Here is a 26,797-nt window from a genome sequence, read left to right on the forward strand (position 1 = left end):
TGCTGAAAAAATAACAAAACTAAGAGCTACCTTGAGTAACTGTCTGAATTACTAGGTTTTCTTTTGTTTGATAGAGCACCCGTGCTCATAGTTCGTGCCACACTAGGAGGGGTTGACATCCGTGACTTTGTTGCACCTCTAAAACAGAAAAAGTTAACGATTAATTATATACACACATACACACACAAGAATAGATTATGTGTTACATATTAGTAAATTAGTTCAACAATCCATCACTTTACTGTATTAATAATAACTTATTTCCTATGAACACCAGACAGAAAAATCTTTGCCACAAACTTGCTTGTTTTGGATTGCACATAAATTGAATCTTGAACTGCAAGATAAATGATGGCTTATGGCTATCATGTCAAAATACAAGTAGAACCCGCTCTGTCGATCATTTAGTATATTCTGTGGTCTCCCTTGACAGACTCTAAGTCATTTTATAGCATTGGCAGGGATTTCAGGGAAATAGAAAGCAGCAGACCGCAGGTCACAATGAACTGGTGGATTTTATTAGCATCAGTATACAATTTCTAAACTCCAGTGCACACCTTAAACGCACTGAACATGTCTGTGCTTGCTTTGGTGAGTGGTAAAAACTTCAGAATTCCCTGGAAAAAAACAAAAACAAACAAACAAACAAACAAAAAAAAAGATGGGAAGGAACATCCCTTTCTATCAGTGATCAGGGACAGAATTTTTCTTCATTGCTCAAGAAAATTACTATTCATCAGGATTTCTTCCTTGGCAAGGACTCAGTGACTATGACATCTTGCACATGACCAACCAAGTTTTTCTGTTCTCATTCTTTAACACTGACGAATAAATTAAAATCGGGACAGGCTTGTGGATATTAAGAAATACTAATACAAGATCTCACATAAAATTTAGTCACCAAGAGCCTGGTCAGCAAGAAAAAGCCCAAAAATGATTTTTTCCAGATGACCCTATCTGCTCTTTTCAGAATTACAGACAACATACTCTTGGCTTGGTTTTCCAAGTATAAATGAAGAAAAACAGTTAAAATACGGCACTGAAACAAGTGAGAATCAGTGTACTAACTCCTGAATTTCATGTAACTTTTTCTTCCATATCAATAATAATAAAGGTTAAGGAAGGCTTTTCAGTTCCTTGTGTTTAAAACAAGTGACTTAAAATAATTCAATGGAAAATCAACCAAATGGTTAAGCACAAAAATGGAACCCAGGAACAAAATTTAAGATTGAATCAAGTGAAACTGTATTTGGATAGAACATTCAAATTTAACAGGAATGGCTTTTGCGTTCAACAGGCATAATGGAATTATTGGAAATTCTAGCTCGCTGGGCAGAATACTAGCTTTTTCTTCTTTAATTTTCCTGACTGCTCTCTTACTTACGAAGAAATTCTAATAATGCTTTCATTAAAAAAAAAAAAAAAAAAAAATCAGATTGAAAAGCACTACATAATTTTATATCAGAATTAAAACCTAAGTTATATCAGTTTTTCAGACTTCCAGGCTAAAAATTTTAATGAATTCAAATTATGCTGTTACAAGTATGCACAACTGTACAGGTTATAAAAGCTAGCACGTGTTATCTTCTCCATCTCACTTAACATTGGACACAGACTTTCCCTTAAATATAAGTAAAATTCAGTTAAAGCTTAATAGTGCAGGATACTGGACTTTCCCTCGCTCTGAAAGCTAGGAAAGTGTATTAAGAATAGTTCAGCTGAAGTAACAGGAACAGTGGACTGTGGATCAGTGATGATGAAAGAATGAATAGAACTGTGTTCAAGTTCATGTTTAGGCAATGCCAGATAATTTAAACCAAATTCTTCTAATCTATCAATAAGTCACAGCTTCCCCCCCCCCCCCCCCCCCACACACAGATTTTCAGCATCTTAAAACCATCATCTGAATGGTGCCTAGTATGGCATACAAGCTACTGATAAAAACAGGACAAAAAACACAAAAAAAAACCCCAAGTACTGAAGAACACGGCAAAAAATCCCCTCAGATATATTCTCAGACTTTGTTTCTACCTTTTTATGAGTAAATCAACAGAAGTAGTAGGCCGACACTGTCTGTAACTTCATGCTCCCCACATCAAGGCACTAAAACTAGCATCAGATTTAATATGCATATGATAACCAGTTTTGAAACTGAATCTGCAGGGTGCTATCTGATCTACAGAGAAAGATGGCCAGAGATTCTTCGTCATCTTCCCCTCCCCTTTTCTCCTTTTGCTTCTTAATAGGATCCAAAGTTGAAATATTTTTAGGATAAAGCCAGTATATTTCAGCTTTCTTTACAGCACTAAAACAGCACTGCAAGATTCAAATATATTTATGTCTAATATGGCCTATGTAATTCATTACTAATTACTCTTCTGTAATATGCTTTGAGGTATTTATGAAAAAACAGTCCATTGTAATTTGGAAGATGTCAAATTTTATTACAGTGTTAACATCATATAATTATTTCCTTTTTAAAAGACAGAATATCTTTTCTTCCAAGGCAGCCTTGATTCATATCTTTCAACATAAAATCTTACTTATACTCCTGGATAATTACAGCCATCTTACGGAAGGAGAAGGAGGAAATATTTGACTTCAAGAGCAAAATAAAATTCCTTTCCCATAAAGTATTTGCGTGCAAGGCAATCATAAAGTTATCAGCTGTTCTACAGGTTTAAATGCTTAAGCTTTGCATTATATTGCTTCAGTTTTATCTCAGCTTTACAGTGCACATTACTCTGAGTGCAGAATCAGTGACAGAAGAAATCAAACCTGAAGAATGTTTTCATCACCTTTCCATTCCTACCATGATGCAATTTGCCTAATGTGAAAGAAATACTTACAGTAGTTATATTCCCACAACATTTATAATGAAAATGTACTGGGAAGCAGACATCTATCAAGGCCACACTTCTAATACTCTAATGCTTTTGAGGAACATTTCTGTACAACTGATAAACCAAGCTCATTTGCAATACTTACTTCTTGATAGGCAACAATTCATTTGGTCTTTTGATGGTACTGTCTGTTTTTGTATCAGTGTCATAAAACCTTTGCACATCTCTTCCAGTTCGCAGTGGTGGGCCTAACTTGTCCATCTTACTACTAAAATATATAAAGTGGTACTCATAAGGAGATTGTCAGATTGCTATTTAAGTTATTGCAAAAAACAAAACAAAAAAAGTACTTGCAATTACATATCTATATTCCCAAAGAATTCTTATTTACCAAAAAGACATTTATCTGACAGAAATCGAGCAAACAGGAGGGCAGTCCTTACTTTAAAAAGGGAGTAATTTGGTAGGCTTATAACTGGATTAAGATTCCAATGCATATATTAAAATAAATAGATAGATATATAAATAATTATTGCTAGTTATATTTATGGTTTACATAATACACTCAACTTGGGCTTTTTTCTCTTAAGAATCCTTTTTATAACATCAAATTCATCCCCATCTAGAAAACAAGGTTCCTATTTACAACTCACGCCAGCTGCATTAAGATGTTAGAAAATAAAAAATGCAAGTACAAGCCTCTCTGACTTTAGGATTAGCAGGAAAGAAAGACTGTTTCCCCCACACACACCATTTTTTTTTCTTAAATTAAAGCACCGAATGTTATATGAGAAGAAATGAGGAAAAAAACCCAGAAGGAAGCGGAAAGAATAAGTTTGTTTTAATCGTTAAAACACCCACTCACAGCAGATAGCACTATGTACAGGCAGTACCTTCGTAATACTTCCCCCCCCCCCCCCCCAAGTACTAGGGATAATAATTCTGAACCAAAAAGATTATTAAAAAAAAATCCACAACAAAATACTACCTCTCCACCTTCAACATCATCAAAAGGAACACTATTTTTTGAGAAATCATAACTTGTATCAGAAAAATTAGGTCTTCCCAGAAAATTCCGCTTTTTTATCAACTTAAAACAGTAAAACTTGCAAAATTCAATTATATCTCCATTCCCATGTCAGTAATGTAACAAAACATCTCTTCTAATTGCCAACAAAAATAATAGCTATAACTTCAAGACTATGACAATCTCAGAGTATTTTTATTGATCCTTCTGAAATTGAAGAGCTATAAACAAACAAGCCAACCAAAATTGATTCCCGTCTGCAACACCAGGGGGCCCGGGTTCGAATCCCCCCTGTGGAGCAGGGGGTAGAAGTGCCGCTCTGCTACACAGAGGGCTCGAATCCCGGGAGTTGGACTCGATGATCTCTAAGGTCCCTTCCAACTCGCACAATACTATGATACTATGATACTATGATGATCTAGGCTGCTGAAGCTAAGCTCTTCTGAAGCTCCCTGCCCTCCTGGGAAGGCATAAGGAAAACAAAAGAACCTAAGTAATAATGAAAAATAAACACTCCAAAGCTGAGAGAAATAATGCGTTACAATTAAGGTGGAATTTTCTAACTCACAGAATCACAGAACGGCCTGGGTTGGAAGGGACCTCAAGGACTGTGAATTTCCAGCCTCCCTGCCACAGGCAGGGTCACCAAGCTCCACAGTGAATACTAGACCAGGCTGTCCAGGGCCCCATCCCACCTGGCCTTGAACACTTCCAGGGACAGGGCATCCACAGCCTCCCTGGGCAGCCTGTTCCAGCATCTCACCACTCTCCTGGTAAAGAACTTCCCCCTAACATCCAACCTAAATCTTCCCTTCCTCAACTTAAAACCATTTCCCCTCGTCCTGCCTGTTTTCTACCCTTTCAAAGAGTTGACTCCCCTTCTGTTTATAGGCTCCTTTTAGGTACTGAAATGCTGCAATTAGGTCACCCCACAGCCTTCTTTTCTCCAGGCTGAACAAGCTCAGCTCCCTCAGCATGAGGAGGAGGTGTTCCAGCCCCCAGTCATCTTTGTGGCCCTAACTCTTGTCATCTAACCTCAGTGAACTGCAATACTGGGAAAATTACTGAACGGCTGCCAAGAAAGCTCACTATTTTCATGTAGCTTTTAATATCTCCACAAAAACAAAAATACCCACAACAGTAGAAAAAGAGCTTTGTGAACTTCCAACGTTTATATCAAACAACTTCTCACGCGCCCTCTGTATTAGCATATTAGAAAGTACAGGACCTATACATTTTGCAAGACAATTTAGGTTTTGAGAGTCTTTACTTGGGAACCTTTCAATCCACATCTGTAAAGCATCAAAGGAAGTGCCCTCATAAGGAGCAAAAACTGAACAATGCTAAGTGACAGTCATTCATTATTAAATCAGAAGGGAACACTGAGATATTAGTCTGACAATTTAGCTCCCAATTAATGCAGGCTATCAGATAAGTTCCCCTTGAGTTCTTCTCACTCCTCCTCCCAGCAGATGTTCTAGCTCAAGCTAATTAACTCAGGAAACATTCAATGAATTCCTGCTTGACCAAAGCCATATTTCCCAAAAATGAAAGGCAAAGACTAAGGTTTTTGGCACTGCATGACACATACCTCAACCTGTTGTGATTTCCTTAGCTCTCTGTTGAACTTTCAGTAACATATTAACATGACTGAACTCTGGGCACCTGTAGTACAGAATACTGTGGAGTATCCTAGCAGCAGTCATGACTGCCAAAATGAAGATTCGCAATATCCTTCCACACTTCAACAGACAAAAAAAAAACAACCAAGCAAACCTAATAAAAAACAACAACCCACAACATGCTGAGCCCTTTCAGGTACATTGGAATAGAAGTGCCATCAAAAGAAACTTTGACCACCAAGATGATTTATTAGCCTTGATTTCATTGAACTATGATGTGTTAGAGTCTTATTTAAGGTGATTAATAAGGATTGTTTTTAAAGGTTACAGGTACTGCATGTCAAATACCTAGGTGAAATTTACAATATACTGATGTAAGTTTGATGAGCCTTTCATGTGGCAGTTCATTTGTAAGACAGCACTACATGTATCACGGACAGATGTGACTCCCAGTCATGGTACCCAGCTTAACATTAAATAGCAATGTTTACCTCACAAATAAAATAAAATGAGAGAAATTTCTAAGGGCACATTTGCATTACTGAAAAACAGTTTTCCAAGCCACACTGAAAAAAATATTGACGTTCATACATTAAATTTGCAGAGATGAGAAATTAACCCATACATGCAAAAGACCTCTGACTGGCCACAGAGTTAAGTTCTGCTATGCAAAACAAAACATAGTTTGTGTGGGTGGAATTTGGAATTCGCTTGCTTAGTAGTGGAATAGGAAGGACCTACCCAGTTTTCCCTCCTGGAGTTATTATTTCTGGCAGCTCATGAGATCTGCCCTGCTCCTCAATAAATGCAAGACAAGTGTCAAGCTTTTGCATTCTTACAGAAGATGTATCAAACTTTGGGTTTTAACATCATGCATCAAAATGTAAGCTCACCTACAAATTTATGTAGAATTCACTTTTCAAGTGAATGGAGGTCTGCTTAAGGACAGCAGTACAGAGTCACACACACTGCTCTTGCACTCTCACTTACTTCTCTAGGACTCAAAAGCAATGCCCTTATGCTACATTTCCATTCATACTTATACATGGCTGTGCTTTTATTGTGTTAAGGCAGAAAAAGAAAACTCTCACAGCCAAGCTGTGTTGGCACACCCAGTCCCACATGCACAAAATCATTCTGACTAAAGCTAAATCTAGCTTATTTTGATGATGCTTTAACTGCGGTCCTCTGCATGGGGTGTAAAAGAATAGAAATATTATACCAAAAACGTTAAAATAGCAGAATTCATATAGCTTGGTTGCATCTCTGTTCTGCTAAAATAAAAACTTATACTACAATACTGGAGTTGAACTTCATATGAAATGAAGTTACTTGATTTTTCTTGTATATAACAAAACACCTGAGACCCAGTTCTTGCCTTCATCTATAACAGAAGTGCACCAACAGCTTCATACACCCTTCACAATGGCTTCTGACAGCAGTTCAATCGTGCCACCTAGAGAGCAACAGGGAAACTGCATTCCCGTGTATTTTAATCACATCTGCTCGTTTCACTAGACAAAGATTCCAGTTTCTTGCCCCTTCACATAACCATCACAGTGAACAGGTACCTTGAAGAGGAAGAGTCAGTGTTGGTTTAAACTGCCTCCTCTCTAATATCCATCCAATCAATCCTTGACATGACAGATTATAATCATAATTCTATCTAGTCTTAATACCTCCATGAAATCTAGAATTAAGACAATCTAAGCAAAAATGGAAGACTCCACTTCATGAATACACAAAAACATTCAAAATGACTGTCTGCCTTAGGGAGTGAGTAACGTGTCAGAAGGCCCTTTCTTACAGCAAGATTGGAATTAAGCCAAATAACAATAAATCCTGAACACTGACAAAAAAACAAAAACCCAACTAGAAGACTTTAACATTCTTAACATTTGAATGACTGCACTTATGAAAAATGAACATGCACACTGTGATCAGTAAATCAATTCAATAACAACTCAGAAGAAAGAGCAGCTTTTATAAAATATTTTTTTATTCCAAGCTGCAATTAGCTAAAGCTTGAATTATCCGATACTTTAATGCCTAAAATCTGTTTCAGTACCACATTAATTATTTTTACTCTCTGACTTCACTGTGTTGACTCTTAATGACTTGCTCCCTACTCCGATAGAATTCTGTATTTCAGTAGAACCCTACACATTTCAAACCATCCCTTCCCCCAGATACTACGGCTGAGAGTAGATTAAGGCCAACATTTTCCACTAGTGACCAAAGTGAAGCACCAAATTTTTCCATGTTGCAACTACTCCTGTGTCTTTTTGCTTCAGCCTAACTCCTGACAAACTTGTTCTCAGAAGTACAACACACACAATAGAAAAGTTCTTAATTAGAATGCTTAGAAAAGATACACATTAAGTTGACTTCTTAAGGCTGCTGGACAGCCTGCTCTGGGTGTCCCTGCATGAGCAGTGCCTGGACCAGACAGTACCAAAGGTTCCAGCCAACCTCAACCATTCTGTGATACTGTTCTAGTACTTCTCTTCAGTTTCTTCCGTACATTTCTTCTTTTGTACAGCTTGCAATAAATAGCCCCCTACCAAACACTAGTAACAGACTTAAGCAAAACAGACACTTTGAGGAAACTCTAATAACCTACATCTACCATTTCTTATTACTGTTGTAGAGCACAGGATTCCACTGACTTGATGTGCTATCTCACCTATTTTACAAGGAATAGAGGACAGGCACCCATTCTTTTGTGCTAAGAGGAAAGATTTTGTCACCATTGGCCTTGTGATCCATGGAAGAAGTGTCTTTATTTTATTTTCACAAAACTCTAGAAGTTATGCTTGATATTCTCTCTTTTTAAACCTTTTCACTTTTACAAAGAAAAACAGTATAGTTCCAACTGCTTCTGCATACCTGCAGTTCCAACTGCTTCTGCATACGTGTACCTGTGAAATCTTTATGTAGTTTTATCACTTCACATCTTTTGCTTTAACATTAGAAAATTCATCTTTACCTCCTTCAATGTCCCTTAAACATTAATTACATCTATAAAAAAAAGATGAATTCTAGTACTGCACTTTTAAGCTTGCAGAAAAAAAGAAAACAAAAAGAACAACAAACAGCCCAAAGCCTGAAAACTAGTACAAATAAATATGAAATGAGCCACTATGACAACACTAAATGGGAACTTACCCTGCTTGTGGGTTCACCATTCCCAATGAGTTTTTATGAGCTGGTGATAATGACTGAATTTTGCTGCCACTGGATCCAGATGAAGACAATGCTTTACTTGAAGAGGAACCTTACAGTTGAAAGCAAACAAGGAAATATAAGAAAGCATAAGAATGTGTTATTTGATAGACATACATCAATATATATTTATTGTAAAATTTAAAACAATAGCTTTAGAAGTAAAAACATATTAACAAATACCAAGATACTAGGGAAAAAAAAATAAAAATCAAGTGAGCTTCCAAAAGTTTACAGTATATAACCAATTGAGAACATTTTTTACTCTGATAAAAAACTGGATCTCAGTTTCTTCAGAAATGAAGCCTAGAAAATCAAAGTATGTACAAACAGAATCCTATCAATAACTGAAATATAGTAAGAGCAGTACGCATACTTATAACGTACATGGCTTGACTGTGTATTTTCCCCAATTCATTATCATATTCAGCATAGAAGTTAGTTACAGAATTGAGCAAAAGAAACAACTGATGCAAAAGATCAGAATTACACAAAATTATGCATTATTTCACAAAACGGTTTTGCAAGTTTAATTTTCAGAAAATCTTCAATTTGACCTGATACAAAACACAAGAATCCTATATGCTTTAAAGTCTTGCTGAAGAGGGAACAACCTATGTCACTCCCAACCTATGCTTTCCCCAGCTCCCCAGCACCTACAAAGAATGGTATAAACTTGAACAATGAAGTATAAAGCTGTCATTTATGTACCTCGAAAAAAATATCAGGCTAGCAAAATATTAAGAATTTTTAACATGAAAGACATAAACCATCTTATCCGCTCTTGTAACACTGATCTCCACCTATGAAGTTTTTACTCCTTCATTTTAAATCACTTGGCAATGTTTTAGAAATCCTTCCAGTTATTCTACTACTTTTACTCCATAGCCTGAAAAATTGTATTCAGAAAAGAAATGCAAAATTGCTAACATTCATTTCATACCTACAACTGGTTTGCTAACACCACTTGGCTGCGGTAGACGTGATGACGATGATGGTGGTGCTGACACTGCAGAAGGCATCTTCTTAACTGCAGCAGGCTTGTACTGTAACAAAATACAGCCTAGAAATTTAAGCAATTAAGTCTAACTATCTATGCAGTATGACAGCTAGTTATTTCAGGCACTATGGGAAAGCAAACTATGATTATTAGTAACAGCTTGTTGGTACCCAGGTTAGACAAAGAGTTCTTACTACCCTGCTGCCTTGTACATACTATGATGGTGCTAGTAGGAAACATTGTCCAACCAAGAGACTTTGCTTGTTTGTTTGTTTCTCATTTAACCATGTGGTATGTTCTTCCCAGCTTTCTACTGCTTTTCTCATATATTCTTTTCTCGTAGATGTCTCAAGAGCTTAGCATTACCACTTCTTTACCTGGTAATTTTAAGAATATTCCAGGTCAAAATGTTAAAGCAGGGTTTGAGAGGAAAAAAATGACACGTTTTCTCATTCAGTCCAATACTGATTTAGAATATAGTACAAGAATCACTAGACAAACTGTGCCTGTTTACTCTTCACAACCTCCTAAAAGAAAAAAATTCATTTAATTTACCACCAAATGAAGAAACACACTTAAATCCTTCACTCGTTAATCTATAAGTTAACAACTGCAGTCCTTGGACTGATTTGCCTGAATTTTCTAAGCCTCTATTCAGCCAAACATAACAACACTGTATCTTTATTTGCCTACTTAAGAAACAGTCTTGAATTGGATTCAGAAGACACAAAAGAAATTGAACTTTGTTTGCAAACACTGCATTTATACTTCCTGCTGCTACCTTTACTAGTCATTCTCACAAGTCACTACTTGATAATTTTCAGTTTTGCAGCTGCTACTATCTGATATACCAACCTCTGACTGCAACTTTCATAAGCAAAAACCTCTTCCATGCTTAGTGTCCAGTTTAAGAATATCATAGCGTATAAAATAATAAAATCACAGAAGAAAATGGTTAATTCTATTTAAGGGTTACAGAAAATATTTAACGAGCTTAATTTGATACCTAGAGCAAATTACAATTCATGAGAAATATTGTAGTTCACCTGTGTTCGAGTAGGAACCTTTCCTTTGGTATCAGCTGCCAGTTTCCCCTTATTGGTAATACGTGCTGCTTGTTCCTTACAGAAATTAATGTGTCTGTCAGCTGCATTTTCATTAAATCTCCTCTGACAATATGGACATTGAATGTAATCTTAAAAACACAAAAGCATAACATTAATAATGTGTTTAAAGCAAGTGTTATAAGAAGTGTTTTGAAGTCTTTTAAAGACCAGCTCGGATCCCAGAGAGAATTAAGGTCTTTAGGTTTTGAAAATGAAATACATATTACTTGGGAAAAGATAACTGTGCAATGATATTTCTTTCTTGCTTGATGATAAGAATGAGAAGAGCAGTTGAAGATCAGAGATAACTCCTGTGAAAACAGAAATAATTTGAGAGATGCTATTCAGCAGGGAAGGTAGCCAAACAGGTAGATGGATATGGTTTGGAATTCAGTTGGCAGAAAGTGCAGGAAAGGCTAAACAAAGAATGACAATTACAGTTCTGTTTGTTCAAGATATTAAAAAACATCAATAACTTTCCCATTCAAATAGCTAAAAACAACAAATTCTCTTTCCTCCTGTCATTTTGAAAGAACTGAGACATATCAACTGCAATTCTTAAGAAGGATCATTTAAAATAATGTGTAAGTGTTGAAAGTACTACAAAATCCTTCATCTGAGTGTTATTAACATTGCCTTTAAAATATACTGCCCATGGACAGTGAAGTGTTATGGATCAGTTTCCAGTAGATATTTTAGCATCTAGAGATACAGATATTTAATTCCTCGCAGTCTATTATTCAAAGCCACGCAAGTGTCAACTTCAAAAGATGTGGGCACCATCATAACAGCTTAAATTAGTACATTCCCATGTGTTTTTAGAAGTGCGTTAATAAAGACAAAGAAACGCAACAGTCACTGCCCTCCAAGATTACAGAGATATTATACAATCCAAAGTAAGACTGAGATTACCGATCTGGATTAGTTATCTCTTTCTATCACTTAAAAAGAAGAAAACTTCCAATAGTTCAAATGTCTAATGGCTTGAAAACTATGAATAGAGACCTGAAAAAGAGAGAGCAAAGTCTACAAGAAAAGCATAGAAATCTTTCACAGAAGTGATGGCATGGGAATCTCACATGGTAACACCGATTGTTTATTTTTATATAAACCCCACTACTGACAGAAGACTCAAACATAAACTACACCTTAAGAGATGGAAACTCAGAAATTTAAAAAAAATAAAAAAAAACCAAACATCTCTGGTCCAAACAGAAAGTATAAAAATAAAATTAAAAAAAATCCATTAATTAAGCAATTGTGGAAGCCCTGATAGCCCAGAGAAGACTTTCAAAGCTAACTAAAGTAAGTGGACCAGACAACAGAGGATTATCATGTATTTTCTTAATTATAAGGGATTGTATGTTTATCCTTCCATAAAATGCTTAGCACCAGGCAGCCACCTAGCTACTACAGAACAGTACAGCTGAGGTTAGAAAGGATCTGTGGAGGCCATCTGGTCCAATTCCCTACTCAAGCAGGGACACCTGGAGCAGGTCCCCCAGGACCAGACAGTACCATCCAGAACAATTGTTAACATTCAGCATAAACTTTATATAATACAAACTAATCAAAATAAATAGGCAATAAACACAGGTAGCCAAGTTCAATGTAAATAGGAATAACTTAAAATCCTTTTCAACACCATCAGGCTGTTCTGCACTTTTTCTGAAGAAACAGTGGAACAGGCAATCAAAGAAGGAACAATACTGCCTTTTTTTTCTCCAAACTCAAAGCAAGAGTTAAAAGAAAAGTATTCTGTATTGATATTTCCTACTTAAAGGAAAAACTGTCTAACAGCTACCTGGAAATAGGCATACCAAACACAGAGATGAGTAGGAGGGGGTGGATATGTTCCATGATACACTGTATAATCCCTCTTTTTTCCTACATAGAAAGTGAAAAATGAAAAACTGTAGCTACCTTTGCTTGTTGTTTGTAGAGATTTTTTTTTGTTTGTTTGTTTGTTTTTGGTGGAAAGAGTCTGTAACTAACTACCACATCTTCTCTTTGTTCCTGGTTAACTCCTTACCCACTGCAACAGGATGAAGCAAGGAGACTATAGACAATAAAGCACAGCTTGGGAAAATAAAAAGGAAGGAAGAGAAACAAAGGTGTAATAGTGTTCTCTTCCCTGTACCTCTTCACGTTCTCAAGCAAAGTGAAGTGAGCTACTTTCTTCACTTTTACTTGCATTCTCTTGCAGACTGGTACCAAGGGAACCCTGTTTCAGTAGCTTCCACATAGCAAGTTTCCTTCTGGTCTTCTCTTCTTGTAATTCAGAACCCATGCAACTAATTTGTTAATGTAATCTTTTCCATGATTAGGCCTGATGTTTCTTAGCATCCTGAGTAATATGACTCTTCATTTCTTAGTATGAACGCACAGCTCAGTCCTTATACTGGGACTAATGTATTTCCTCAGGAGAAACAAGGTGTGGAATACTGACATCCTCACAATATCACAGGAAGCCAGAAGCAAAAAGATGATTTTCTTAATGTTTTTTTCCTATCTTTCTGAAAATGACCGAGCTAATCAAATGGTTTACCTCTTAAGACCAGAAAAAAGATACTCCTCCAACATACAATCAAATCTTGGAAGTTCAAGTAAAAGTGTTTTTCCTTCATCATCCCAGACTGCTTCCATGTTTTACCTAACTTATGGTCTGAGGGCACTCAAGAAATGCCACTGACTTATTAATACAAGTTCCACAGATCTCACATACTCTAAAACATAAGTCTTCCCCAACACATGAGGAAGGATCACAGACATGCCTAGAACAATTGAAGACTTACAGTGCAATTACGCAACTACATCTGAATTCAGAAAGAAATGGAAGACTACCCTTGACAAACAGATTTCTACAATATATCAAGGTTGTAGGTGTCCAGAATGGGCAGCCAATTAAAAAGTCATTCTGCACTGAGTTGTTTACTGCAGAAAGTAGAAATAAGGTGCTGAAACAATTTGTACAACCTACAGTATGTAACATACTAGCAAGTTGGCTATAACTACCTCTTGGTGCATTAAAAACACAGTCACAGGCATGGAAAACTACTCAAGATGCTAGCCAGTCAGATCTAGTCATGAAAGAACACCTGCATAGTGATAACCAGACAGGAATCCTCAATAACTCATACATATTGTATTAAAAACAAACAAACAAACAAAAAACTTTTTTGTATTTTATATAATTTTATATGTTGTTTAAGTTACAAAAAAATTATTTAAGGAACTGAACAGTTTTACATACCAGGGTCATATGATGGTGGAGGCGGTGGAGGGAGTTTTCCACCATCTTTAAGATTAAGTCCTTTGGCTGCTCGTATAGTTGCTATGAATTCCTCATGCTTTCGTCTCCAATTGGATGGCTTTTTGGGAGGTTCTGGCTAAAAAGTGAAAACAAAACAAAACAAAAAAAACCCACAACTTTTTCTGTTTGAAGCTTGCACTTCATGTTAAATACATTTATCATAAATTTCTTCCAGATCCTAGTTGATCTAATTATCACAAATTGCAGAAACAAACCTTATTACAATGTATACATATTTTACCTAAAATCATAGTATCATAGTATCATAGTATCGTGCGAGTTGGAAGGGACCTTAGAGATCATCGAGTCCAACTCCTGGGATTCGAGCCCTCTAGTGTAGCAGAGCGGCAGTTTTACCCCTTGCGCCACAAGGGGGATTCGAACCCGGGCCCTCTGGTGTTGCAAGCGGCGGTTCTGTTCATACACAGAGTAAATTATAACATACCCGTGGTTTAAGAGGTTTTACTGTGGGAATGTCAGTTCCTTCTGCTCTCTGTCGGCTGGAATCGAAAGTCTTCCTTTTCTTGGCAGAAGTTTTTTGGCAAATGGGTCCATGCTTCTTCTACAAGTAAAAGAAGAAATAAAAGAGAATGCAGAACTTATTTTTGGAAATACGTCATTAACATGTTATTTTCTTCTTTCTAGATGAGCCAATAAGCAAATGAGGCTCAGGTTCTGATTAGTAAAATCAGACTGCTTTCACTCAAATTCTTTTGCCAACCATTACGTTTTTTTATCAGATGGACAGGAACTTGTAAATATAAATACATGATCAAAAAAACTTGGGATCTGAGCAAGAAAAAGGGAGGCATCTGTATTTGCTCCTTACAAATAAAAAACTGATAGGTAGGCAGGCAGCATTTGTATTGAGAGGAAATATGGATCAGAACCTGTCTGAAATTCATATGCATTTAAGGACAATTTAGCTTATATTAAGACTGGAGAGGAGGGAATTTTGAAAACTGCTAACAGAACACTTCATTTGCTAGGTAGGATGGCATGGTGTTAGGCCTCATGTTTGGAGACGCAAGGAATGATTCTGCCGTCCCAGAGAAAATGTCTTTAGAAGCATCTGAATGCGACAGGATGCCAATATGCAATTAATCTTTAAGGAGCTTCAAAACTGAGACAACAGGAATTGTTCACTTGAAGAAAATAAAAATAAAAATAGGAAAAATAAAAAACAATAATCTAGATCTTCTTTATTTAAATGAACTGATCATTGCTTAACTTTCATATCGACTTATCAGATGTAAAAGTCAACAACAGTTCTCATAGCACTTACCAGTGCTGCTGGAAAGAAAGTCCTTCCACATATCCTACATGGCAACAGATCTCCAGTTTGCACTGCAACCTCGCCTTAAAAAAAAACACAAACATAATTCTGTAAGAAAATTTGTTTAAATTAGTACTAAGAATTCTTTCTAGCTTGCTAACCTCATATACATTGCAATGACAACAGACATCACTGTTAAAGTATGTGTTTTTTAAACTGTGCAAAGACTGAACTGAACAGAAAGAAAAGGGTGAACAACTCCTTACATACTTTTCAAAGCAGCCAGTAAAAAGCCATCTGAGTTCTAATGATCTAGAACATGAGCTTTGCACCTTCAAAGAAATGCCTGCACAGCAGCATGCAAAGGACTCACTCACTACAAGTCTCTCTGACAGCCCAGACATGCACAGATATGGAGAACACCAATACTTTGTGAGGATGATGTCTTTGAAAGAGAACCACCTGTCAGAACATCACATGGAAGTCACATCTCATCACTTATTTCTCTCTATTAAGTTAAACAATTCCACTTTCCCTTAGAAAAAATTCTTGAATGCTATTTTTATGGGAGATTTTACATAGGTTATAAGCTGACAGTTTACACAAACATTTCAGAACTTTCTATTCAAGCACAGACTGATTCAAAGAACCAGATTTAAAAATATCCAACAAGTCACAGTATCCAAGTTTATTCAAGCCAGTGTATTCATGTAGTATGTATTACATGACGGAGTTATGGCAAAGATAAAAAGCTACATAAGGTTTATGAATGGCAGGTACCTATTATATTAAACACTGTAACACAGCCATAGGAATATACACATACACATCAATAAAGTGGGAGTAAATTTGGATCAAGCTTAAGACATACTAGTTTCTTCCTCTGTACTCAATCTGGCAGTACAGCTCCTTCTGTTTATGCAGTTAAAACAGAAGTCCCCTCAACTGACTTGCTCTTTGGGCTAATTAGTGGCTGAAACTATAAAGTTTATAAACAGAAGAAAGTTCAAAGTCTAAATTAGTTTTCCCCCCCGCCTCCGTTCCTCAGTAGTAAACAATTTTCCAACTAAACGTACATACCTATCAATTACCAGTCCTATAGAAAATGGAAAGCTGAACACAATGTTCCAAGGCAACTAAATGTAGATTCAAGTGGCCACGGTTCCCAATAAATGCATTTTTCAAGTTTAAAGACTGAAATTAAATGAGATTTCTAGCAGCAGCACATAACCATTCAATCTATTTCTGCCATTTTTACTAACTTGAATAGAATACATTAACAGTATGTAAATATGTATAACTAATTAATCACTATATAACAACACAGTTTTTAAGAATTAAAAATCACATACAAAGTGTTCTCCAGTTGAACACACTTCTGTATACATCATGTTGTCATTAATTTACACACCTTTTCCATGTAGACGTGAATAGGCCCTTATCACAGCATAGCGGGACTGCACAGGCAGTAACTGAGTTGTACTGCTTAAGTAATAATTAAGTTTCCACTATGTCATTTAAATGCAGATATATCTGTATTTCCACATGTAGGGGGAGGCAGAAAAGAAAGCACTCCAGGTAAATCTTGCTTTTCTTCTATTCTTGCATCTGAATTACATTTGCATGCTAACAGTACATAACAGGAAGGGTTTTTGTTTTTGTTTTTAATTATTGTTGATGGTATCTTTCCAACCTCTACTTTAAACAATCATACGTGAAATTTTTACCACAGGTCTGTTTCTTTAAACATTAATCACAAGCAACAAGATGCAAAGTAATAATAACATTAAAAAACCTTCCTCTCCCAGAGAAAAAGTGAGCACAAGAGAGATGGATCAGCGCTCCTCCAACAGGTCCAGGAACTTTAAGCCCTCACACACAGCTCTTGTGGCTGGAACCTGCCCTCATTGCTTTTCCCAAGGGTAAGCAAAGAGGCAGTTCTCCCTATCAAAAATACCAGATATGCACAGACTTTCTTGTTTCATTACTTCATTCTTCAGGACTCTTGGCACTCTTAATAATGCTGACAGATATCAGTGCAAAGACACTTCTGTTTAAAAAAACAAACAACTTTATTTTATGACATTATTCTAATACAATTCTCATTGTACTCTTCCTGTAACTGCACTCAGGAATTTATGTTTATATTTGAATTCACCGTGAAAAAAAGCAGACTTGATAGATGTTCAGCTAATCCAGAAGTATTTACATACAGCATTTCAACACATAGCAAATGCTAATTTGCACTCAACAGCTACAGTTACTGAGCTCCATTTCCTTACAGCATTCCTAACTCTCCTTTGCTGCTGGCAGGTACTCAGTCACACTCACCAAGAGCCATTGCTACTGCCAACCCCCACCCCGTAACACAGATCACTGACCCCAAACCCACTGTGCTTATCCCTTTGCTTCTTACTTGTTGTTTTTTACTCTTAAGTAAAAATGGAGAGTTAAAAAACAAATCCATAACATGTTAACATTTCCTTTGTAAGAGCTCAGGAGTCCTATTTACAGAAAGGTAAGCAACATCAACATGAAACCTGCTAATTTTAAAATAAAAAATGCCAAGAAAATTGTGAAAATTGAAAGAAAGTTGGTGGGTTTGCTTTTCTTCTTTTCCCCTACAGGCAATAAGACAATAAATAGCACCTGTTACACAGAAGGTATGCAAATACCAAGAGAGAAAAATGAAAGTAAAGGCAAGAAAAACACTTACATACTTATTTTCCCATTAGTAACATTAAAATTAGCACCTCTAACACCAGCAACAATGAAGGTAACATTTCTTATGGAAATGAATGAATTTTTCTAGCAAAGGTTGGTCACAGTTTTCCAGAATAATTGCTATAAGAAGCAGCAGAAAGAATGAAAAATCTTATTTGGTGTCATTTTAGCCTGACAGAATCGAAGATGAGCAAACAAAAGGAAAATGTTATGGCTGAAAAGTTTGGAGATTTCTAAATGGCTTTTTTCTCCCTTGTCCAAAGTTGTACCAACATCACAGCTAACTTCAGCAAGGTTTCCCCTAGAGTAGCAATTCAAAGTCTAACAGCTAATGGCAGTCCTTAGGGATCTCTTTTCTTGATAAGGCACTCCTCACTGCATTTAAGGCTTAAAAACAATAATAAGTAAGAACAAATCAAAAGGCAGACATCCATTTATTAAGGAGCACAAGCTGACGGTTCTGGTACCTCATATTCCGCTTTGTAAGAGCACCCAGGACAGCTCTGCAGAGGAACCTCCACAGCTGTGCACTGGAGCTTCCTCCTATCATGATCATTTTCCATCATAGGTTATAAAACGCTGCAAGGAAAAGATCCCCCACCATGGCCTTCAGGCAAAGCCAATGAGAAGCACACCACCACCCAAACACCATTGAAACCACTGACAAGATAAGAAGGGCGGGGAAAAGGAATACAGCAACATACAGAATAACAAAGATACAATGGTAAGAAAGGTAATAGATTCAACTTGGTTGTATGGAAAAGAGGGGAAAATAGAAAGGTAACACTTCAGTGAAGAAACAGAAAAAAGGATTTACTCAGCACATGAGTAGGAGAATAGAACTTGGCTCTAAGACATCATCAAAGTAGTTTCATTTTTGTTCAGCCTTCTTTGAGGTCTGGCAACAGTGCAGGGATACCACCAGCAATTTACATGCCAGTTTTTAACAAGAATAACATCAGTTAACTTAAACAGTAATAATTAAGTCATTCTGTAAGAAAATTATGTTCAAGATAGTCATGCATATTTAAGTATTTTCACTGAATATTGCCAGAACTGTGATATGCAACTTTACACACAATTCTACTATCTGCCTAAGATCAGGTCTCAAAAACAGAGTTCAACCTACTAAGATGTTGGTTGTCAATAATTGAGTCATCAGATTGTTGCAATTGTGTTAATAAAACTCCCAATCTGATGACCAAATTCTCCGATTCATCACTTGCATTTCTGAACTTTCCCTGCCTCCTTAAGCTACTTCTGAAGCAGACCAATCTTTCATTTTTCATTTCTTTTCCTACCTGCACATGAGTAAGTTATTCCACACATTCCTTTTGGATGTGATCACAGTCTAGTTTCCTGTATTTTCTCTTTTCAAGGCTGGAGTTTTGATGAGATGTTTGGGCGGACCTCGATGTCTGACAACAGAGCCTCACAGAGCCTGATACAGCATGGGGCTTTTAGCACAACTACAGATGAATTTCAACTTTGGAAAAGCTGAGTTTCCATGTACATCTGCACATACTTAGATGTAAGGTGCAGAATGCTCCAAAGAAATATGACTACGAAGATTAAAGCAGTACTTAGTCTTAATAACAGTATTTTGTAACGTTATGAGATCTGTTTGATTGCCCTTCTAAGCCTTTAATTTATCTGCAGCAATGACAGTACTAAATGACTTTGGCCAGACAACTGTAATAACAAGAACCATCAAGTCCCACTGCATTCAAACATGCAGAAATACTTGGGTATGAATTCCAGCTTCGGCATCGCCTACTTGACAAGTGGTCTACAACTACTGAAAGTTATTTGTGGAAGCATGCTTGCCAAATTCTCCTGGAAAACTGACTGTATTGTTTTTGGCACAATTCCCCCATCCCCAAAAGCCAGTTATTTTGTGCTTAAATCCAAATGCTTCAGGTACAAAAAGAAAAAAAAAAAGAAAAGAAAAAGGCAGTGCATATACACCCCTCATTGACTGAGGAATTGCATCATCAATCCAGAGCACCGCTTCCTGGGGGCCATCAGAATCCAACATACATACAGTAAGCAGCACTGATCTGGCTTGATGAAACAGAATGTTCATTCTACCAGTTCTTGTTATTTTGAAAAATTTAAGTCTGAAGTAAAAATGAAAATAATAATAATAATCAAACATCATTCTGCTTAACAACAGGCTGAACTCTAATTGATGATGGGAATGATTTACATCCCAACCTAGCCCTTCGCAGTCCATGCCACTCGCTAGTATGCAGGAAGAGCAAGCAAGAGGAAATCATAGTAAGGTCTTCCATAATTCAAAGCTTTTATGCCATCAGATTATTCACAATAAGTAGTCAACCAGTCCACTTCTACCACCTTTTTACATGGTCCAATAGCGACAGGACAAGGGGGAATTGCTTTAAATCAAAAGAGAGTAAATTTAGGGGAGATGCTAGGAAGACATTTTTTACTCAGAGGGTGGTGAGGCACTGGGCACAGGATGCTAAGAGAAGCTGTGGATGCTCCATCCCTGGAGACATTCAAGGCCACACTGGATGGAGCCCTAAGCAGCTCCATCAGGTGGGTGGGGATCCACCCACAGCAGGGATTTGGAACTATGTGATCCTTAAGGTCTCTTCCAACCCAAGCCATTCTATGATTCTGTCTACTTCTATCTATGCCTAACTTCAGAGGAAAGATTCTTTTCTACGACTGTATTGACAACGGAGTCTAATCTTGTGTAAACCTGTCACTTCTGCTTACTAAAGATATCAAAAAGCAGCAAAACTTCAGCTCCTTCAAGCTGAAAAGCTTCAGTAAGGCTTTCATAGTACCTCCCGCATATTCTTATAACAGCTCTCCAGCCTGACAATGCAAGTGTACTATATTTGTCAAAATTACTGTTATTGTATCGAACATGAGTCTGATTACGGCAAGTTTTGTATTACTTCCTTGAAAATAACATGTTGAGGAGAACCCCACTGCCTCAGAGTGACAGCCTGGAGGAGGATTCTTTGAAGAAGTTCTTTTTGTGACTGAGAAGGGAATTGCACCCAGTCTAGAACAGAAATACAGGCACATGCAAAAGGTGTATCATGGTGTGATTCCCCTTTTCTGTAACTCTCTGGCCTTTCTTCTTCCCTTCCTCACCTGAAGCATAACTTCTAATGAGAAAACATGCTGATGTAACACTAAGTATCATTAAAAATAACTATCTTTCCTGGAACTACTTTTCCCCACAGTGTCTTCTATGTGATTCTTCCAAGCAGATCCCAGAACAGGCCAAAGTCTTTTCTCCTCAAGCTCAGGGTCTCAATCCTTTTTGCCCTCTTTTATCAGGACCCTGAATGCATTCACCCCATGGCCAAGACAAGTAAGGCTGCCCCAACCTGCAGACAATGCCTCTTTGTTTGTGGCTGTGAGGTCCAGCAGACCTCTCCACATCCATCTTCAGCTGGGTTAGGAAGTTGTCACTGATGTATATCAAAAGCCTTCAGGACTGCACTGCTCATACCCTCCTGACTTGTCCCTCTAGCAGATAACAGGGTAGGTAAAGGCTCCTGTACAAACTAAGGCTCCTTCCACTTATCTGAAGAGGACCTCACCTACCTCATTGAGTGGCTTGTAGCAGACATACAAATACAACATTTCCCATATTGCTCTGCTCGCTATGTTTGATCCTCTCCAATCCCACAGCGAGGCTCCGCTGCTCTCCCATACAAAGGAGACCTCTGCTTGCCATCTGGCTGGTTCTTCCTGCACAGCCTGTACCCAACCACAAAGCAGCAGCTCCTGCTGCGTTCCTGTGGTCCAGCGACACTGCAGCCCTGCAGCTGTGCACAGATCTCCAGTTCCTTCAGTTTGTTCCACACACTGAGTGTGGGTGTGCAGGCACTTTGGAGACGCATTCAGTTGTGACATCAAACCATAAAAACCTATGAGAGCTTTCCCTTCAACACATACCGAGCCACATCAAAACCCTAGGCAATTAAATAGTGCTATGTGATCGATCTGACTTCCAAACACACTTTCTGGTCTCCTGTAAATGAGCTTTAACATCTAGAAAGCACATGACTTGCAAAATCTATGCGAATTATGCTGACAGTAAGTAGGTATCCAGGCGTAGCCTGGCCTCCTCACACTGACCTTACACTCTGCCAGCCATGTGTTGGCAGCCCCCAAAGGATTTCATTTCAACTTCTTTCCCACAACACAAGCACAAATCAAAAATAAAAATAAAAAAGGTGTGGAAAAAACCCTAAACTTATCCATGGTTACTCAGTGTATTAGATGTAAAGATTATATCACTTACCAGAGGGGCAAATACGTGTAAAACACAGCAGTACAATGCAAAGCTACTTACCATAATTTAATAACTACTAGAGTAACATAGTCTTTAAAACATATACATTGATGTTAGTTGTGGATTTCAGACTACAGCAGTTTCCAGCGTGCTGAGGTAAGAAGAGAACCATATCATTAATTTTTCCTTCTCTCACACAAATTAGATACTTTCAGGAGGAAAAAAAGTCAGAATGTTACAGAAATGCAGGAGGCTCCCTTAAGTGCAGCTTAAGAAAATGGCTGCCAAAGTAAGGAAGCTGCTTGCAGAGGCAAGACAAAGATGCACACCAAAGGGAAAGGGAGCTCACATTAATATTTCTGTTTTGAAAACAAAGTAATAATTTCCTATAGCATAAGGAAAAAAGGAAGAATAAGGCAAAGTGGGCATTGGCACACTTACAAACTGAGAAAGCAAGCACATGCACTTGCATCCAGAGGTCACGTTACTAATACTAAACCCCAAAGTATTATGCCTCAACTGTTTGGGGTGGGGTTTCAGACATTATCGGGGTAAGTGAAAGGTCCAGAAACAAATGTTCCTTCAGCACAGCCCTCAGCTCTCAGGAGATGCTATACAGGGAGCTTTATTACTAACAGCCCACAGGGGCACACCCAGACTGCTCAGAGCCTGAATGCTTAATGGCAGTAACAGATCCTGCTTGGTGTGCGCAGGGGAAGCTTCAGTCTGTAGCCCTCCCAGCTGCTAGAGCTTGGTGGGTGCTGCCCTTATCCACAGCTGCCCCATGCCCTTCATCCTCAAGGCAGCAGCCATTCTGACCTGCTGGGATGGCTGTGAACAAGCATGGAAATAATCATTTCTTCAGCTTCAGCAGCTGCTGCTAGCACGCTCCCAGAAAAAAACAAGAGCCTAGAGTGTAGCTGATCTAATGCCACCACTGGACTGCTCCTGCTCAAGTGAGGAATTCAGTGCTTGGGCCCTTCCTCCATCACCTTCAGCAAAGCAGAGGGATAACTGCACTGATGTGACAGCTCCCCACCCCCCGCCATCCAGCAGTGAGAGCCACCAGCACACACCAAACCATGGAAAACAGCAGCCTTCATACTCAGCACACACTATGTTACTCAGGGCAAGGCTTTTAACTCACCTTAAAGATCACTGCTTCCCGCAGTCATTGCTCTCAGTACATTGGCCAGGAAATTAAACAAATTAAATAAATGAACTGAAGAACAGTCAAACCCACACAGGCTACAAAGTAATAAATGTCAAGTCAGGAATCCAAGATGCAACATTCAAAGCATGTAACAAATGTGTCACTTGAAACGTGTGCGCAGATTCCTGTTTACAAAGCTTTGTAGTTCTAAATCTGACTTTCAGTACCTGTCTAGTAATACAAAGTACTGGTACACAACTGAAAAAATTAAGCAAGCTCCAAAAAACCAGCACAAGTGAACTCTGAAAGCAACGTTTACGTTGTACAGAAAGTTATGTTGCCATTTTAACGAACATTTAAACTTGTACATAGTGAGAAAAGTGCAGCCACAACATAGAAAGTACTATCCGCTTTTTAAATGTCACTAATGCAGCTCAACAAGCCAACCAATACACATTCATCTCTTGATATAATGGAAAGAATCATTATACACTGTGTAAAGTTACTTCTTATTAAAAGCATGCTTGAACTGTAAGAAATAAAACAGATCTCACCTCCACGTCGCTGAGCTTTAGAAAATAAAGCATCAGCTTCTGTAGGCAAGAAGTCCTGGCCAGGTAATTCACGCCTGAAGGCCCTTTCACTACCACAAGAACACACCAAGAGAACGCAGCCAAAAGCCAGAGTCCTGCCCTGCACCCTAATTATATTCCTCGCCTCACAACTCCCCAGACCAGCTGCACAAATCAGCCCTGGGAATCGGTTTTGCTGAGCCCTAACCCCAGACAGAGAACAGGCTGAGCCGGATTTCAGGAGCAGCCCCTGCTTCCATACAGGATGAATGACTGGGCAACTGTGCTCCTCAACACAAATTTAATCCAAAATGGCCACCAGCTACTTTCTTCTGAGTCACCAGTGAAGCATTAAGTGGAGAAAAGCACAACACCTAGCAAAACAATCCATCTTTATTGTTGGTTTTGCCTATGTTTTCCTCTCTTGGGGCCATCCTACTACATGAAGATCATTAGAGCCTAACAATGTGCAAAAGAGACATCTTAAACCAAAAAAACCTGTAGACAAAAGCCCTGTGTACTTCTGTACGCTGCAGCTCAAGGAGCACTGATGGGTTATGTTTTGATAAGGAAAAAAAAACACCACCACAGTGTTTTATGATTCGATGTTTAAAGAGAGGAAAGTAGTACAAACTAACCCCAAAAGATGCAGAAAATTGTTGTATTATTTAGTCTCAAAGAAGCTCGATAACTGTGTGGGATATGAGACTTCAGAAAAAGGGCATCTCAAGTTTTAGAAACATCTCATTACTCGTGCAATGCTCAAATTGATCTTGAGTGTTCAGAAGGAACATTCCATGCCACGGAAAACAAAATAACTCTGATAAGCTCCAGCTTTTGAAAGTGCTTTCAAGGAAGGGCTGAGAGTAAACGTGAGAGTCAGTGCTCCAATTTAAAAGTTCTTCCTCCCACCATTGCCTATACCTACTGTAACAATGAAAATGTAAGCCTTCTTCAGAAGGCATGCCAACCAGCAGTAGGAACAGCAACAAATCCAACCCAACAACAACCAACCTTTTTAGTTGTCTGAAATCTGTAGATGACCATTCTCCCTACCCTCTGTTATGAAGTTACTGAAGCTTATACAACACAGCTGGCTTCACTAAATCAGCTCACAGCCAAATCAATTGATAGATGGGCTGCAGATGATATGCAGTCCCAACTGCAGGCAAACATGCAGCTGATTTGAAACCAAAGCAAGCTTCTCCCTTCTGGGCAAGCAGCATAGGATTGTCGTCAGTCAGAGGCCAAAAACAAACAAACAAACACACAAACCAAACCCAAAATATTATTTGATAAATCACTGGACATCACCTGTCAAATCTCACTAACAGGGAAGGCATAAGAGCAAATTAAATAAGAGAGAGAACCTCTAGGGATTTTAATGCCAAATCACGCTGCCCTGATCTATAGTCTTGCTGAAGTCACTGGTCATAGGCACACAGTCTGATGACCATAACATCAATCAGAGAAAGGACACACGCTCACTGAGAACAGCTCCTGCTCTCCCTCAGTGCTAGGAGGGACGAAGGACAAAGGCTAGTTAGTGCCCACCCCTGCTTAAACACACAGTTATTGCCTGCAGAGCACAGCACGGGGGCCTCAAGGACTGTTCTATGACAGTTACTCAGAAGAAGGCAGCATTTTTTCTTAATATGGTTACAACAGCTCATCAAACGCAGTAATGGCAGATTTGCTAAGCGTTCTAAGGCAAGCTGCAACTTCTTAAGTTCCAGGCTGGCATCTCATTGCGAGGGATAGTCGGAAGGGTGATGATATCTTCACTGAAGCAACTGGCACGGGATAAAGTTGCAAATACTCTGTCAGCAAACACACACCTCGTTTCTGCGGCACCGAACACTCCTCAGGAATTACGGCTGTACCATGACTTCATCCTCCGTGAGCAAAAGAAGAGAAGCGGGCACAGCCGCAGCGTCCTCGGGCCCCGAGCATCAAGCGGGCGGCGGAACCGCCCAGCCCGCCCGCCGGGCTGCGGCAGCGAAGCGGAGCCGGGGACAAAGCGCGGCCCCACCCGCCGTCACCCCCAGCCAGCCTGGACCCACAGCCTCTCCCCTCGGCTCGCCGACCACCGAAGCGCGCCCGGCGGCGCTCCCTGCACTACGACGCGGCGAGGCCGGGCGGCCCCGGGGACTCCGAGCGAGGGGAAGGCGGCGCCCGGCCCGTAGCTCCCGCCGCCGCCCAGACGCGCCCACAGCACGATGAAGCCGCTGCGCTGCCCACCCAGAGCGGTCCCCGCTGTCCCGCCCGAGAACTGGGACCCTCCTGGCCACCCCTGCCGCTGCCCCTCACCTTCCAGCCCTTCCATGGCGCGTCCCGACCGCCAGCGCCCAACCCAGCCCCGCTCCGCCGCCGCTGCTGTGGCAACGCCGCCACCTCCCGGCCCGCTAACATCCGCCGCTCCCATTGGGCGGTCGGAGCGGGCGGGACGGCCCTCACCGCCCCTCAGGGTGGCCTGCCGCCTTCCTCTGAGCCGCTCCCGGCTGGCCGGAGGGGGAAGGAGCAGGGCCGAGGGCAGAGGTTTCCGTGTGTGGGGTTCTGCCCTTGCTGGCGTGAAAACACAGGGCAGCCGAGTTAAAAACGCGAAGTAAGGTTTTGGTTTTTTGTAGGCAGTGGGTTGCTTGCCCTTTTCT

At 39.2% G+C, this 26,797-nt stretch overlaps 1 protein-coding gene across 2 annotated transcripts in view; it reads right to left on the minus strand.

Annotated features, from left to right (window-relative positions):
• Window positions 1–26,558, minus strand: part of ZC2HC1A (zinc finger C2HC-type containing 1A) — a 32,745-nt gene extending 6,187 nt beyond the window's left edge. Inside the window, exons 1-9 of one of the 2 annotated variants that reach the window (XM_072328403.1) lie at window positions 26,457–26,558; window positions 15,422–15,495; window positions 14,582–14,698; window positions 14,077–14,212; window positions 10,764–10,912; window positions 9,661–9,763; window positions 8,661–8,769; window positions 2,989–3,111; window positions 31–138 (exon numbers count right to left, since the gene is read on the minus strand). In XM_072328403.1, coding sequence (XP_072184504.1) covers window positions 31–138; window positions 2,989–3,111; window positions 8,661–8,769; window positions 9,661–9,763; window positions 10,764–10,912; window positions 14,077–14,212; window positions 14,582–14,698; window positions 15,422–15,495; window positions 26,457–26,472 — 935 coding nt within the window. In that variant the 5' untranslated portion in view covers window positions 26,473–26,558. The remainder of the gene's footprint in view (window positions 1–30; window positions 139–2,988; window positions 3,112–8,660; window positions 8,770–9,660; window positions 9,764–10,763; window positions 10,913–14,076; window positions 14,213–14,581; window positions 14,699–15,421; window positions 15,496–26,456) is intronic. The other variant, XM_072328404.1, reaches the window with a different exon arrangement.
• Between the last annotated feature and the right edge of the window lie 239 nt (window positions 26,559–26,797).

The sequence above is a fragment of the Excalfactoria chinensis genome, chromosome 2 (genome assembly GCF_039878825.1).
Source record: "Excalfactoria chinensis isolate bCotChi1 chromosome 2, bCotChi1.hap2, whole genome shotgun sequence".
In the NCBI taxonomy this organism is placed as follows: Eukaryota; Metazoa; Chordata; class Aves; order Galliformes; family Phasianidae; genus Excalfactoria; species Excalfactoria chinensis.